The following is a 16,168-nucleotide window of genomic DNA, read 5'->3' as shown; positions in this document are numbered from 1 at the left end:
GTGAGCAGATCTCTCTGTACCAAGAGGGGAACCAAGAGAGTTTTGAAGTATTGGATGGAGGCTGTCAGGATCTGTCCACAAGGGAAGACAGTGTGTGGCTGCAGGAGGCTTTAAGCTATTAACTCTCAGCTTTGTGCTTGGTTTCTTGAATAGAGGAGTATTTCCTTCCACAAGCTCAGATGTTGCTGAATGACAACAGAGATGGCCAAAACCTCCTGAAAAAAACAGCCTAGGACACCTAGGTTTCCTGCAAAGGGGATTAGCATCCAACCTTCTCTCATGCAGCTGGTAGGAGGCTATTCCTCTGGAACCCACCAAAAGGAAAAAGCTAATCCAGTGATCAAAGAGGGCAGAAATCTGTCACATCCAGAGCTGAGGAGGCCCCAGTCTCCTGTGTCTGTCTACACTCTCTCCAAGAAGGGTTCTCCCAGAGCCTGAGGCTAGGAGTAGAGCAGCTGAGTTGCATCTGTCAGGCAGACAGATTTCAGGCTTGTTGAGGGCAGGGAGCCCTGGTTCCTGATTCAAGAGTGTGCTTTCAGAACCTTGCCTCCTGGGCATTTCAGCCCTAAGGACACTGTGCCAAACCAATGTGGTCACCAGGTAGCTGCACATTAGGAGTCCCTCTTGGCTCTCCTCATTGCTTCCTCTAGCTCTCTGCAAGCTCTGCAGGCACCAGGCATCCCTGTCAGGGCTGGGCTCATACAAAGGAGCATGCATGCAATAAGCTCACAGACTCAGAAAGGAGGTGAGTGTGAAGCAGCCACAGCCCAGTATTCCCACCAGCATCTTTGTCCCCAGCTAGAAAAATACTCAAGTAGATCATAATATGAAAGGAAATGAATATATGGAAATTGGGCAGAGGGATTTTGTCACCTAGCAGGATAATCTTTAAGCAATTAGGCTAATTTTTCATCGCTTCTTAGGAGAAGAGATTTTACCCAATAGCCCTGGCTCCCCAAACACTGTCTGGAGAAGCTCAGGGTAGTAGTGAAATGGAAAACTTCTCCTAGTGGTGGTAGGCACAAGGGTATGAAGTGAGACAATGTTTATTGGATGAAATATTACATTACATTAGTCCATACAATATGACTCTGTTAAAAGGGGAAGAAGCAAGCCTGTGGCCAGATGAGAAGTGAGAAAATGCCCATTTCCTGAAAGCTAGCCCATTTATTTTGACTCTTTCCATCTACCATACTAAAGATACCAACTCATTGAGAAACCTTGAGGGTCGCTGTGGTGCCTCTGCTAGTCCTGGGAGGTGAAAGGAGCTGGAGTAAATGGTCTTATGACATCTGGAGAAACGAGGGTGGTGGACTCAGTCCAGCCTTAGCCTGGTTTAGTGTAAAGTAGAGAAGATCAGCCTCCACTGCACAGAGGGCACGAGCTGCTGAGCTCACTGGCAGAAAAGCAGAGCAGTTTGGGCCCCACAGCAGCCTTCAGAGATGTATTAGAGATGCCACAGCAAGAAGTAGGTTGTGGCTGTGGGGATCAGCTGAGTTCTAAGGCAGAATGGACACGAGGGAAAGAGACAAATCCTTCTGTCCAGGTCTATCATGGCTGCTCTCCTCTGGATGGTCTGTTGTAAGGGGGCTCCAGCAAGACTTTTTCCAATGCCCCAACAAGGGTTAGGATAGTAGTGGTGGGGAGGGCATGCACCAGTACTACATGTGCGATAGAAAACGAAGTCCTCTGGCTCTACTCATGATCAGTAAAGATCTTGAAGGTGCAAAAGATGCTCGAAGGAAAAGGACTCTGATAATTCCTTTTTGTCATTTGGTGTTTCAACAGAGAGATCCTCATTCTGCTCCCAAGGTGGCTTCCAACTCCAACAAGATACCTTGTACCTAAAAACCCCTAGTTTTGTAACGTTGTGCTGCTGCGTGCTGCTGTGACAACGCTGTACGTGAATGATGAGCAAAACAAGCACTATGCAGAACAAAGCAGTCCTGAAAATGCTGTGCTTTCCCAGGTTAAGCATTGCTTTCTGTGGTCCTGGCACAACCTTGCAGAGGTTTCAGCTTCTTCCCCCACCTCCAGCCTTTCTTTACTGTTCTGCACAGACTCCCTGTGGCACATGGTAACAGTGGCCTCTATAGCCTCCTTCCCAGGGATTTTTTTCCTGTATCCTACCCCATCTGTTCCCAGGAGCAGACCAGGGGGTTGATTTTCAAGGGGCTTCCTGTGGCTGTTTCAATGCCTGCAGGCACAGCGCAGGGGAGTGTGAGGCTTGCAGAGCCACTTGGCGTTTCTGTCAACGACGGCTCCATGGGTGAGCTGCCACCCCTCTCACAGTGGGAGGTCTGTTAGGGGAGTGCTGCGGATGCCAAGCCAGACATTACAAGATCCAACTTTCCAGTGAAATTCAGACTTTTCTCTAGGACAAAAAACTTGAAAAAACACATGGAGTAGGAATAAAAACAAAACAATAGCCTTCAAAGACTTGCTTCTTAATGCAGTTAAAACCCATAGGAGGAGAGAAAGCAGCCCAGGAAGATCTGCAGTGAGCACAATGAGTGGGTGCACAGCTCAGCCAATGCCCAGGCTGACTGTAGCTGGAAATAAGGGACAGGGGGCACTGAAAAATCAGGACCTAGAAAATGCAGGTTTACTCCTGCACCCAGAAAGTCTGTCATTTGCACAGAAGGGTGAGACTTGTAGCTTCTGGCAGTACTGCAGGTGGTGTCCAGTGATATGGATGTTCTCCTGGGATGCTGCTGGTTCCAGAGGTGTGTGGTCTCATGGACAGGGAGGAGGTAGAAGAGCAGGGCTGTGATCCCCTCTGGACAGAACTCTCTGCTACTGGTTTCCTTTATCCCCATGTGCCTGAGAAGGGCCAAGGCTTTAGGAAAACCAGTATCCAAATCCACACCTGCCACGGGGTATGTGTCAACCTGTAGCTCCAGTCTCACTGGGTTTAATTTCTACAGACTATCTCTTAATATTGTTCCAACACATTCTTTCCATAGACCACTGTATCCCCCAAAATAACACATGGTCTGGCAGGTAAGCAGGAGTAGCTCTGCCCAGCAGTGTAACTGCTGCTAGCCCCACATCCTGAGCTTGCCAGAGGACAGGACATTTCTTCAGTGCAGGTTCCTCACCAGCACCACTCAGCTACCGTGCTGTTTCCTGAGCTCCCTTTCAGTCACATCCTAGTGTTTCTACTTCAGCTGTTTCATCAGCCTCTAATTCCCTTTTCCTACTATCAGTCTTCTCCAGGTTTTACTTTCCAGCTCCTGTTTGCCCCTACCCTTCTGTTCTAGCCTTTCAATGTATGCTCCATTGCTTTCTCTAAGTACTAAAGACACAGGGGAGTCACTGAATGTCTCCACCTGATTTATCCTGTCTTGCAACACAACATATTTCATCCACCAAATTCTGGCCAGAGCTGAAGGACTGCAGCTGCATAGCAGCATGCAGGTGTCCTGCCACCCTCCAGGGCCCTGTCTCTGGCTCATCTCTTTCTTTCATGGATCAGGCAACAACCAGCCTTTGCTCCAACAGCTCTTGACTCTCCCCCTTCTCCCAGGGCTGTCTCTGGCATGTCATGGGGCTCCTATCTTTCGTTCTCACTTGCATGAGCAACAGCAGTTCCCAGGAACTTCTACTATAGCCTGCTGGAACACCCACCTCTGCGCCCACTTCTCTGAAGACACTTAACAATATACAGCCCCCCAGCAGCAAACCATACAGCCTGAGCATGGCCTAAGGAAATATCTAAGACTATAGTAACACTCACTACAGAGAGTCCTGTCTAGGTCAACCCTTAATTTTGAACACAGCTTTTAACATGGTCTCATTAGGATGCAGACAAAGCATTTGAGTGCCTTGGCTTTTCTGATGCTGAGCAAAACATAAAAAATAGTGAGGCTTGGTCATGGTAAGTTTGCTCAGACAGATGCCTGCCTCCTATTCATCTTCTCTGATGTCTTTCTGCACACAAATACGTACCAAACATGAAAGCTGCAGACGATGGAGACATCCGGACGTATCCAGACTCTACTAACAATCAGTGTCTCGGGCAGACAGTCAATCCAAACAAGTTCCCCATTTGTCTAGCTCTTGCCTGGCTGCACTTCTGTACGTTTGTAAGTGTTTACACTGAACTAGCTTCTGCCATTTCTGTCTCTAGTTGCTGGAATGAAATTCCCAATGCTGTCAAGTCTGCTCTGGTGCATGCTTCCCTGGAACACATGAGAGTAAGGAGTTGTCTCTGAAGATCACAATGCTAAGAAGAAAGCTGGAAACATACACTGGACATGTTATCTCTGTGCACGAGACACCAGATCACTGAACTACAGCCCAGTGACTTTGAGTGAGCACAATACAGGCCAGCAAGACCAGAAGGCAGAAGGAATGTGAGTGTGGGATGTGGTCTACAGGCAGGAAGTACATGGAACAATGCCTTCACACTGGCATGGAACTGGAAAACCTGGCAGACAAGGTACAAGGCAGTGACAGGTCACAGTGCTTGGCGGCTCTGTTAAAGAAGTAAGGTCACTGAGAAAGATCTGTTTCACTGACTCCACTCTGGGGTCAGCTGTCTTGTGTATGAAGACAACATGCCAGAGAAAGGAATGCCATCTACCTGGGCTTCTCATTCCAAAACACCTGAGCTCTCTTAGGCTGTCTCCATCATGTGTCTGCCTTGCAGCTCCTTACCAGGAGCTTCCTACAAAGCAGGAAGATACTTTTATACCATTGAACAGGATGAAAATGGCTCCTTCAGCTAGCCTGAATTCCTGCCAAAATCACAAGAGCCATTAAGTCTCCAAGGAGGAACTTTATCACCCAAAGCCAGAAAGAATTTCTTGTGGCACAGGAATACAAAAGACACACATGGATACATTTTTCATATATCCCTGGAATTAGTCTGAAAACAAAGCCAGACAAGCATCTGTCCACTCAGTAAAGACCAACAGTGACAACTTGCCTTGAGTTGCAACTGCTCCTGGGACACAGAGCATGTGTTGAGCTGTGAGCTGTGGAGCCTGCTGGCAGCTAGGAGTCATGTCTTAAGTGCATTTGCTCTACTGGTTGGCTGACTGCGAGGAGCACATGGGGGTATTTTGTGTCTGTTTTCACATCTTAGAAGCCTGAAATTAGACACATTTTGAAGCTCTAAATGCAGCGGAGCAAATCACTGCTGCAGCTCTGGCTGCATTCTCTGCAATCACCTTGCATCCTGGTATGGAGAAGGAGAAAGGAAGTGCAGAGTTTTTGCAGCAGTCTGCAGCCCAACTGAAGTATTAAGCAGCTCCCTTGCTTTTTAATGGAGGGGCCACAGAAAGACGGTTGAGAAACAGGGAGACTGCTGTGGGATGGGGAAGAGAAACCCATGACTGGGATTGTGAAGGTCAGGGACAAAGAAGAGGGGCTGAGGCCTATGTGGGGCATTTCCTTGTCTGTACTGAACCTGCAGACCCCAGGGTCACCCCCACACCACAAATGCTTAAGACTTTTTTGGGGCTGGCACATGGGTAAGGGCAGGCAAGAAGTAGCATGGCCAAGGCCACAGCACATCCATGCAGCTTGGGAAGATGACAGCAATCAGAGCTCCCAAGATCTGGACTGGGTTCCAGGATGCTGACAACCTCGTCTGTGATTGCAAGGAATTTGGCTCCAGTCAGCGCTACCCCTGGCTGAGTAGGAATTGAACTGAGGGAGGATAATGAGACGCAAATTCAGCTCTTGGGAATGTGTGTGTAAGCGAGCAGGAAAAACTCCGAGCAGAGCTAGAAGTCACCAACACCACACTTGCTTGCAAAACCTGCTGCCTTGGATACCTACACTGTATTTCAGGAGTCCAAAGTCTCCTGAACCATGGGGTCTGTTTTCTTTAGTTCTTTGATCTGTGAAAGGGATGTGACTGAGCAGGCAGGCAGACAGGCAGGGAAGAGGTGAGCAACTCCCTGCGCACATTCCACTAGGGGAGTGCACCTTGCCCTGCACCACACCCAGCCAGCACTGGATGCTGGAGCCATTGTGCCCACAAGACTGCCTCCTCTCCAGCCAGGAGTCCTCCTGTATGGCTTCTCCACTGCAACACAGGATGTGACTGTGGTGCAAGGGGCCATGCTTGTCATGAGGCACCCTGAGCAGAGCAGATGAGGAATCCCCATCTCCTGCTAGATCAGTCTGTCCAGCTCCCAAGTGCAGCAGAAACAGAGCTGGACGCCCATGCCCCTGGAACGGACCCCGGGTGTGCTCCTGCCAATTGTTTGATGTAGTGTTATTTCCAGAGCCCCTGCCAAACCCGTGTTGGGCCCAGAGCAAGCCCGTAACTCTATAGGGCCAAGTCTGCAGCCTCCTTCTCCAACCTAGAACTGCACCTCCTAAAACCACGGCTGCTTTTGTCCTGTTTCTCCCTCTGAATGGGGCTAGCATGGTGGGAACCGTTGGCCACATAAGCCTGGGCCCAGCACCCAACCCAGAGCACCATTCCCTGGTGGGCTGGGGCATGACCCTGCACTCACGTGGGACATGCTGCCCATCCCCGAGGATCTTGGGCCAAGGAGAGCCATGTATCAAGACCCCGAGCTCTGCTCCCTCCCTCAGCTACACGAGGCAGCCGGTTTTCTTTGCTCAGCGAGGGTGCAGGCTGTCCCTCACGGTGTCCCAGCTCCTGGCCAGCAGCAGTACTCACCTGGCCGGGGGGGACAGGCCAGGCACTGGTCCATGCCCCAAAAGAGCCCCACACTGCCGCAGCAATCCTCCAGCTTGGTTAGCCCTGGCAGGGGGTTGGTGCACTGTGGAGAGAGGAGCAGATCAGGCTTCTGTGGGATGCAGAAGAAACATGTGCCCAGTTGGTAGGACAGCAGCAGAGCCAGCACAGGGAACAACCGTCTGGGGTCAGAGGCTGGCACAGCCCTCTTGGCACAGCTCTGCACTGGGACAAAGCAGGACCAGGGATGTGGATAAAGATAGTAAAAAGTTGTGCAGGCAGAACTTCCCTTGATTGCACCCTTCAGAGGGGAAGGGGCCATCAAACAGAGCAGAGATGAACCAGAGATGATATCACCTGGCAAAGCCCCAGAATCAGCCCCTTGCCTGACTGATTAGCCTGTGAAATGGGTGCACCACTCCAGCCCGGCAGGGAGCTTGTTTTCAGGCACTTTCTTCTGCTGAATGAGTCTCTCTTTCCCCCCACTCTCGGCAAGGCCCTCTGGATTAGAGGCTTCCCCGTTAGAGCGGAGCCGCTGGGCCACAGGCTGGAGCTGGCGCCCGTCCAGGCACGCGTGGCCGCCTGCCCAGCACTCGCATACCGATCGGCTCGGCTGTGGCGGAGCGGGAGAGGCAGGCACTCCCCGCCGAACTCCTCACCCTCTCCCAGGCACGGCATCAGCCCAGCCGGGTGAGCTGTGAGCATAGCAAGGGTAACCCCTGCCGCCCCTAGAGCATCTCTTACAGCCTCTCCAGGCATCCATAAGCATCTCCGTTCATAATCATCCTCTGCCTCTAAGGTCGCAGCACTGCCATCTCCCCACAGAGATGCAGGGCTTTTCCAGCCCCAGGTTCTGATCTCCTCTATTTTTGCACTAGAGAATGGCTAAGCATATTTCCTGCTAGAAACTACTTGGATGGGAGTGACTAAAGGATGGGATGGGAACTGGGAGCAGCCCCCCCAAAAAGGCTGGGGAGCAGTGGGGAGGGGACTGAGTCCTAGCTTGCCAGGCTGGGGGTCTCTCTGAGCATGAACTGCTCTGAGGGAGCTCACAGGTGTTCCTGTGGGTGCCAAAAACCTCCAATGCTTTTCCAGTGACGCAAGAGAAACATATGGGGAAAGACAAAATAAGAAATTACGATGACTGTGGGACAGGGGTGAGAAAGTCCCTCACGTGCATTTGCTTCCCAAGCCCCAGTCGAGCTCTCCAGGAAGGCATGGTTCCATGGAAATCAGACTTCCATTTATCGTCTGAGAGGCAAAGGAATTTTCCTATGTTTTATACGTTTCCTACAATAATCGCAGAGCGTGGCTGTAAATGTTGCTATAAATAGGGCACCCTTTTAAAACCAGACTGTGTGTGAAAGCCATCAAGTCTGGGCTGTGCTGCCCCAGGGCACAGCCTGGTCAGGGCAAGGCAGTGAGGTCTCTCTGTTGGATTAAAACAAGGAAATTTCTTCTTCCCAAGTACTAACACATTGCTGCCTGTGCCCATGGCACCTGCATGATGCCCATGCTGATGCTGAACAGCTTCACAGAATAAAGCCACCCCCTATACCCCAAAAGCCAACGCTCCCCTACCCCAGAACAAGAAATACACCAACGCTTGCAGATGACCTCTTACCTGCCCATGGAGAGCCTCCCGAAAGCACCTCCCCAGCAGCCCTGGGGCTCTCTGCTGTTGCTGCCTGCTCTCAGTGGCAATGCTGTTCCCATTCCCATGGGAATAGGTGTACCAGGGCACAGCAGCCAGCTGAGGCACCAGGGCTGCCTCCACACTGTTTTCCTCCGACGCCTCTGCATCAGCCCGCACCCTGGCCACCTGGTGAATTTGCACGATGGCTTCTGGAGGGTGGTTGATGTGGACGTTCACCAGAGAAGGGTTTAGGGAAGCTGGAAGATGAGTTTACACCACACTTGTGACAATCTGGCAACAGTTTGGCACCCAAAGAGTATCATCATGAACAAAGTCAAATGGGAGGAGAGGTAGACTGAGCCCACCAGGAAATCTAGAGGAAGACTGCATCTAAGAGAAAATATTTCTCTGGCCTAAAAAGAGGACAAACCTACCAAAATCACCACAAGAAACTAGGGAAACCTCCTGTCTAACAATGGCCTGAAACAGCAAACATAAGGAGGTAGTGGCTTCCTCAGGCCTGTTAGAAAAGATCTGAGGAGCACCCAAGTAGGAGTAAAATGTGGAGTCTGGAGCCATCGGCCATGCTCACCAAGCTGGTTGGACAAGGGCAGGGTATATGTGGAGTGCCTCATGGAGCTGCCAGCTGGGGTCTTTGGGCCTCTTCCTCCTTGCTTCTTTTCCAAAGAGGGAGCTGGCAGGTGGCAAAACTTCCCTGTGGAGTTGGAGGGGCACCAGCATTCATCCCGGCCCACGCAGCGCCCTCCATTCAGGCAGGGGATCTGACAGAAATCTGCAAGGCAGAGAGAGGTCTGCTTAGAGGGGAAACTGAGACACTGGCTCTAGCCAAGGGCAGCTGGAGGACGCCAGACAGCTGCACCTGGACAGCACTAAGCCCGTGATGTCCCAAGGACTAGGTCTAGCACCGGCCTGGGATCAGCACTTGCAGCCTGGAGGCAGGCTCAGGTCCCTGCTGGGCAACACCATCTTCCCCAGGCTCTGCTCACAACTGGAGTCATGGCTTGAAGAAGATGAACCCTCCCTTGGGCTCTGGGGCCACAGCCAGGCTGGGCCACCCATGTCCTGAGGGGTTGCCAAGGTGTGTTGCTGACAACACCAAAAGCAGGATCTTTTGGATCTTTTGGAATGGGTCAGGAGCCATGGCAGCTATATGTAGCCAAGTCTGCCCAATTTCTTCACTTCTGAATCGCCCCCTCCCCACTTGGCAGGGTTTTTACTCCTAGCCTAGAAGGGAACTCAGCAGGATGGGAGAGGCAGACAGAACAGGCAGAGAGCCACATCCTCAGAGCCTGTCTCACATCCAGCCCTGGCCCTGCCAGCAGTTCATGTAGGAGAAGTGTGGAGTGGGACAAAAGAATGAGGAGCAATTCATGTGCACAAGCTCAGAAAAAGCATCCACAGATGAAACCAAAGTCGTGTCCTTTCTGACCTCATCATGCTTGGAACAACCCAGAACATGGGTTCAATGTGAACTAAACTCAAGCAACACATGGGATTCCTTGACAGATTATCCTGACTCATTTCAGTATGAGATGAGACACTGCTGCTCCACATTCCTGGATGGCTTGTCAGGTTCATCCCAGGGGATGAACACCCATCCTGTTTCAAGCTCATTTGCTCAAGCCCAGCACCCAGTTTAAGGAGAGGAGACACATTTTTGAACTGGGACCTAGGCAGAAATTTCTGTGAACACAATCTTCTATCAGTGTCCACAACAGCAAGACTTTTAATTCTCTCAGTGTTAGAAGAATTTGAGGGATACAGAGGCACTCAGAAGATAAGTCCCAACAAGTCCAGCCTGTTTCTTCCACCAGCTCGCTCCAAGACAATGTGACCAACCCACATCTGGATATCCCAGTGACTTGTGAGCAATCCCAATGGCTCTGAAAGGTGAGCAGTGGTTTCAGTAAGCCCTGCTTATAAGAACAGTTTGCAACCTGCAGCCAGCTCTCCTGGCTGCCATGTGAGTGAAAGGAGAGAACAGGAGGAAATTAGGTGATGAAAGTCAGCCCCAAGACTGGATGCCAACTAAAGCAGTGAGCTGGCTCTAAGAAGAAGGAGGTGGTGAGGCTTGGCTGCAAACCTGACTCAAATACATACAATCCCCTCTACCCAGGGTGAGATGGAAACAGGATCTGCTTGTCCAGGAAAGAGAGCAATGAGGCAAAGTCTGTCTTCCTCCCCTAGAGAGAGAGTAAGCCCCAAAGACCCTAGAAGACATCTTCCAAGGCACTGAGAGTAGCCATTGCTTCCCCTCTCTACAGCAACCCAAGTCCTTAGTCTGTCAAGTCAGGAAAAGCAGGAGACAGGCAAGAAAGTAGGTGGAGGACATAGGTGTGCTCACAGATGCGGAAGCCAGATTTGGGATCGTGGTCATGCCCCCCTTGGCTATAGAGAGTGGTGGTGTCTCCTTTCTCACAGCTGTTGTAGCAGCGCCCACTCTGGCACGTCTGTTTGCAGATGGTGGGTGTGAAGACAATTTTTATCTTCCTAATCTTCTCTGTCAGGTTGGCCCCTAGGAAAGAAAAAGAGTGCTAAGTGGAAACAGCATCTCCAGGCCAGGGGAGCTGTTATTCGCAGCTCAAGCTGTTATTCGCAGCTCAAGCTCCAAAGCATTCCCAGTGCAAAGAGGGGTTTATGTCCCTCCCCCAGATGGTGGAGTCACCACCCCTGGAGGTGTTTAAGAAAAGACTGGATGTGGCACTTAGTGCCATGGCCTAGCTGACAAGGTGGTGTTATATCATTGATTTGACTCGGTCTTAAAGATATTTTCCAACCTAGCTGACTCTGCAATCCTGTGATTCTGTCTCTCCTTGCCCCTGCTTACTCCAGCCTGTTTTCTGCTCCAGCATCTGTAAGAGTTTGTCAACACATGAACAATGGCAAGCAGCAAGCTGCCTATTTGGAGTGGCATAACAGTATGAAGAGACACACATGCACTAACTAACCATCATATAGGGAGTTTTTCCACTTTAAGCAATATTCTTTCTCCAGCCACATCAGTAGTCAGAAGACTGGCTGCTCTTAAACCTGTAAGTCTTTCCACATAAACACACTGTCATCCAGAAGAGAGAGCATCAGGTCTTAAGAAAACCATGGTCACCCTACAAGTGTCCCCTGACCTCCTGCAGCTATCTATGGTCCTTTTCTGGTCCCTCACCATCCTCCCATATGACAGGAAATCACACTCAGAGCTCTTTGGGACTTCTGGAAAATGGTCAACAGACAGAACTGTTGTGTAACCAGCTGGCTTGACACCAGAGCCTTCCATCCCACTCCAATGGAACTGTCATTTGCTGCCCTTGCTGTGCTCACCCCACTCCCTGTTTCAATCCCCACTTTCTGATTACAGCTTCAACCAGGTTCATGGCCCTACTCATAGGGGCTGAGGTGCCACATGGCACTTCCTTGGGGAATCATGGCTTCAGGAGTGAACCAAGCTGCAGAAGACAACTGGCATCTGTCCTAGCTGGGAAAGCATTGAGCTCAGCATCTGCATGTTCCAGCAGCCCGACCTAATCCCTGTTCATGTCAGAAGCCATCAAGGCAGCAGCCAAAGGGAAGAAATAGATGTTGGTTGCACAATCTGACCTTGAGAGCTGCTCAAACTGAGGAGTAAGCTGGAAGACACCATTCCTATAGACTGAGGCAATTCCTCTTCAGGGCAGTGTGCTGGGGTGATGTTCAACATCTCTGAGATGCAGTTGTCATATCCCCTGGCTCCTGTCTCAGGCCATCAACATTTTGCTTCCCTGATGTGTCCTCCTTCAGTAGGGCCCCTTTCTTTGCCAAGCCCAGAAATGCCCATGCTGACCTTCTCTTTTCATTCCACTGAGCAGCACAGTCCTGGGAGTCCATGATTTCTTGGGGATTCCCAGTCAAAGTGTTGCCCTTTCCCATGACCCCAACAAGAAGCCCCAAAAGAGGGACTGCCCTATAGACCTTACCTTTTGTAGACAAGGCGTGCTCCTGGGAAACAGCATGTGGGCCAGATCTGCTCTGCTCATGTCCATTCCCGTTGGGGAGTGCATTAGAGGTGAGCTGGCCATTGCTGGCTGGGTAGCGCCGGACAGTCCTTGATGACCCTGTGTGCTGAGGGGAGACAGGAGAGCCAATTCTGCTCTGAATCCTGTAGAAGAGAAAAAATGAACCAATATGCCTCACAAGTGCCTGTCCAACAATGTGGACTAACCCACAGTGCCTGTCCACCAATGTACCTTGCAGCAACATTCGCTGCCAAGCTGCCTGAGCTGCCACCTGGACACAGAGATTTATCTGCCTGTGCAGGATCCCACTCCTCCCCTACTTTCAGTCATCACCATGGCACACTGTTTCCCTCTAGGAACCATGCCCCATGTCCTGAGCCTGGCAGGACACAGTATTCGCCAAGACACCCTCTCTGTACCATCACATCAGTCTGTCCTTCCACAGGGATACTTCAGCTGCCTTGAAGAACTTCTGCCCATCACACTCAAGGTCTGTTCCTTGACCATAGCAAACATAAGCAGCTCCAAATACGTTTGTTCTTACGGTGGAAGTTTTCTCAGGACCTGCCTCCCCAGCCCCAAACAAGCACTAAAAACATAGTAAGACAGTCAGAGAAGAGGCCAGCAAATACACAAAACTTGGCCCATGAGAGTCACAAACAAGAGAGAATGACCAAGAACTCAAGTCTGTAAGAGCAGTTACAACTTTCTGCACTAACTGCATTTATGGCTTTTGGTACTCTCGAGGGACTAAGCATAGAGAAGCCATCCAGCTCTCAAGGTCATATCTCTTACACACTCTTTTATAAAGCCATGTAGACCACAAGGCAGAGCTCTTTGTGTTAAAGATCTTGATCTACTGCACTTGCTCCCATTTCCTGACTGCAGCACTAAGCCTCCAAGAGGGTACTCTGCTTTTCAACAAAAGTATCTCACTCTCACCTGCACTACCTGAAAGGAAAAAGGCTTGGTACAGCCAATGGCCAAAATAAGTTGGCTGCCCACATGCTCCTTGGGTTTCTTTGAGAGTCCCAGCCTTCGATGCCTCTGTAACTGAACTTCAGTACTGACAGCTCTTCTGCATACCCTGTCCAACACCTCCATCTCTGACTAAGTGGCTGAGGCAAAGAGTGGCACTTCCTACTGAAGTACCCAAAGGGGTCTATCCCATTCTGTGGTTTTTATCATCTTCTCTGTCACAGTCAGCACAGGAGATGTGTTACAGTGTCTACAGGGAAGCAAATTTCTAAACCAAACAGGACTGGGTGATTCAATGAGAACTGGCTGACAGCAGCTCTGCCTTGCAGACATTCCTTGGATAGCTTGGAATAACAATAAGATCTGTGGAGATGGAAAGGGCGCTCATGCTGTGTTGGTATTCAAGCAGGTCAAGAACAACACACAAGGTAACTGTCAGCCAGCAAGCCCGAAATCAGCCCTGAACAATGGAAAAGATGACGCACAGGTCAATTAACTGGGAACTAAACAAAAGGAATACAAACTGACATCGAGTCAAGGAGGTGTGTGAAGAACCACTCTCACCAAAGGAGTCCATTTTCATAATTTGATAGAATTAGACACATGCACACCAACGATCTGAGAGCCTATGCTATTTCAATAAAAAAAATAAACAGGCAATACGATGTCAATCAGGCACATGCAAAATTAATAACAAACTGGCTGTGAAACAGAACACAAGAAGTAGTTGTCACTGGGGAGGGAATTAGATGGGTTCCAGGGTGATCAGTATGAGGCCTGGCACAATTCAAGAATTTCATCTGGAAATAAATATTTTTATTTCTAAATAAACATACAATCGACATTGATAATGTGTGCTGCTGACACAAAAATTTGCAATGTGGTGTATCGTGATGAGAACAGAGCAATCACACAGAGCAGTTTGGATCTCTGTGGAGGGTAAATACATCCAAGCAACATGGGATTTTAATAGAGCCAAATGCAGGATTACACTTCTAGGAAGAAGGAATGCAGGCAGCAGCTGCAGATAGTTGGAGATGATCCTGGAAAACAGCAATTCAGAAAAGATTTCAGGGCTAATGACAAGCAATTAAATATGAACTGTCAGTTCAATGCCCTGACATTAGGACATTGAAACACTGCAGGAACAGGGAGGTATTTTTGCCTCCCTACACGTCCTCATCACAGGAGGGTGTATACATGCTATAATATCATCCTAGCTGTGATGTAAAGTATGTCACATCTTCTAAGGGATGTCAAAAATATGGAGAGAATACAGGAAAAAATACGACAGAATAATTGGGGGACTGGTGAAAATGCCTTTCTGTAAGAAACCTAAAGTATTCAATCTCTTCAATTTAGGATAAAGATGAAGAGGTGCTCTGATTAGAGAGCACAGGTTTCTCCACAGGAACAAAATGCCAGGTGTAAAGAGCTAACAACATCTGCAAACTGAAGCCAAATGATTCCTTACTAGAAAGCATGCCTACATGCAGCAGTATAGCTGTCTTCCTTCTGCAAAAACCTCAGCAGTGGATTCCCAAACTCCCGATACAACCTCTTCAGGAGAGGAGAGTGTGCTGACAAAAATATTTCTTGTCTTGTTAAAATCAAGATCTATACTGAGATGAGGATGGCAAGCAATGCTTGTTTTTCAATAATCAGCAAGGCTAGCCAGAATAATTAAAGAGAAATGAACCTTATTTCAGTTCTGCCTCAGTCCCTTTCAGAAGCTCCCCTGAGATTCTGCAGAGTACCACCTACCCCAGATTGCCCGGGCAGCCAGGCATGACCTGCCCACAAACTTCTGAGCTAATTCAGCCCTGCAGCCAGAAAAGGAACTTCTGATGCCTGTTATGTACTGCTTTGTCACCTGGTGTGCTATTCTAGTTTTGTTAGTGACAAAGGAAAAGCCATATGGAACTCTAGGGAGGCTAGGGAAGAGCTACCAAGTCCTGGAAGCTCAGGCACATTTGTTCTTCGATCTCTAGTAAAAGATCCCAAGCAGAGTCCTATGGGTGAACACGGCTGGGATTCCAAGGTCTTTTACTGCAGAGATGGAAGCACTCTGAGGAAAAGAAGTGCATTCCCCCAAACACCAGTGACTGTCTTAGTGCTGGCCCTGAGATCTGAAGAGTCACTGGGTGAAGGCGACAGGTAGCATAACACGGGGAGATATCAGCTCTTCTGCTTGAAAACCCTCACATCATGTCTACCCTTGAGAAAAGGGAGCATGCTATGTGCAAGTAGCAGAGCTTGGCTGGGCTCTACGCACTGCCTGCCCAAAGGAACTTCACTCTTTGTCTTTAGGAACATCTCATCATTCCTAGGATTACCAAATTTTGTAACAAAACCCACAAAACCCCGTAACAACAACATGTGAAGGGCTTTAAATAAAATAATCATTAGCATTTCAGTTCCAAAGAAAGAGGGATTACATGACCTTACTACAAGGGGCAGTGCCAACTTCACAAAGGAAAAACAGAGTAGGAACATTACTCTATGGTGTGCAACGCTTGAGGAAAAGTCATCCTACTGAGATCCCATTGGCAAAGCATTCCAGTGTGAGCTGAAGCAGGGAGGAGGTGTTGGGGGGGTCAGATTTGCTTTGAATTAATTTGTTTATTTGGTTCTATTCTAGGCGGATGAGCACTGGGATTTGTGGATTGAGTTGAGTAATACCATTCAAGCCTGGGCTACAGAAGTCAATGGCAAAAGGCATCTTTCCATCTCAATTTGTCATGCTGAGCAGCTGGCTCATGGTCAGGGAAAACAAAACAGAGTTTTTCCCTCCAAACCTTCAGAGTCAGTCCATGCTGGGGGAACTGGCTTCCTTGAAGTGTCTCAGGAAATACATCTGAGCTCACCACAGCAGTACAGATC

The 16,168-nt window shown here is 49.4% G+C and overlaps 1 protein-coding gene across 1 annotated transcript in view; it reads right to left on the bottom strand.

The window, feature by feature from the left end:
• LTBP2 (latent transforming growth factor beta binding protein 2) overlaps window positions 1–16,168 on the bottom strand; it is a 72,116-nt gene that overhangs the window by 26,912 nt on the left and 29,036 nt on the right. The window contains exons 4-8 of the mRNA XM_053981418.1: window positions 12,269–12,450; window positions 10,666–10,836; window positions 8,893–9,093; window positions 8,289–8,557; window positions 6,647–6,749 (exon numbers count right to left, since the gene is read on the bottom strand). Coding sequence (XP_053837393.1) covers window positions 6,647–6,749; window positions 8,289–8,557; window positions 8,893–9,093; window positions 10,666–10,836; window positions 12,269–12,450 — 926 coding nt within the window. The remainder of the gene's footprint in view (window positions 1–6,646; window positions 6,750–8,288; window positions 8,558–8,892; window positions 9,094–10,665; window positions 10,837–12,268; window positions 12,451–16,168) is intronic.

The sequence above is a fragment of the Vidua macroura genome, chromosome 6 (genome assembly GCF_024509145.1).
Source record: "Vidua macroura isolate BioBank_ID:100142 chromosome 6, ASM2450914v1, whole genome shotgun sequence".
In the NCBI taxonomy this organism is placed as follows: Eukaryota; Metazoa; Chordata; class Aves; order Passeriformes; family Viduidae; genus Vidua; species Vidua macroura.
Note: the sequence above shows the minus strand (reverse complement) of the source record. Positions and strands in the feature narration are given on the sequence as shown.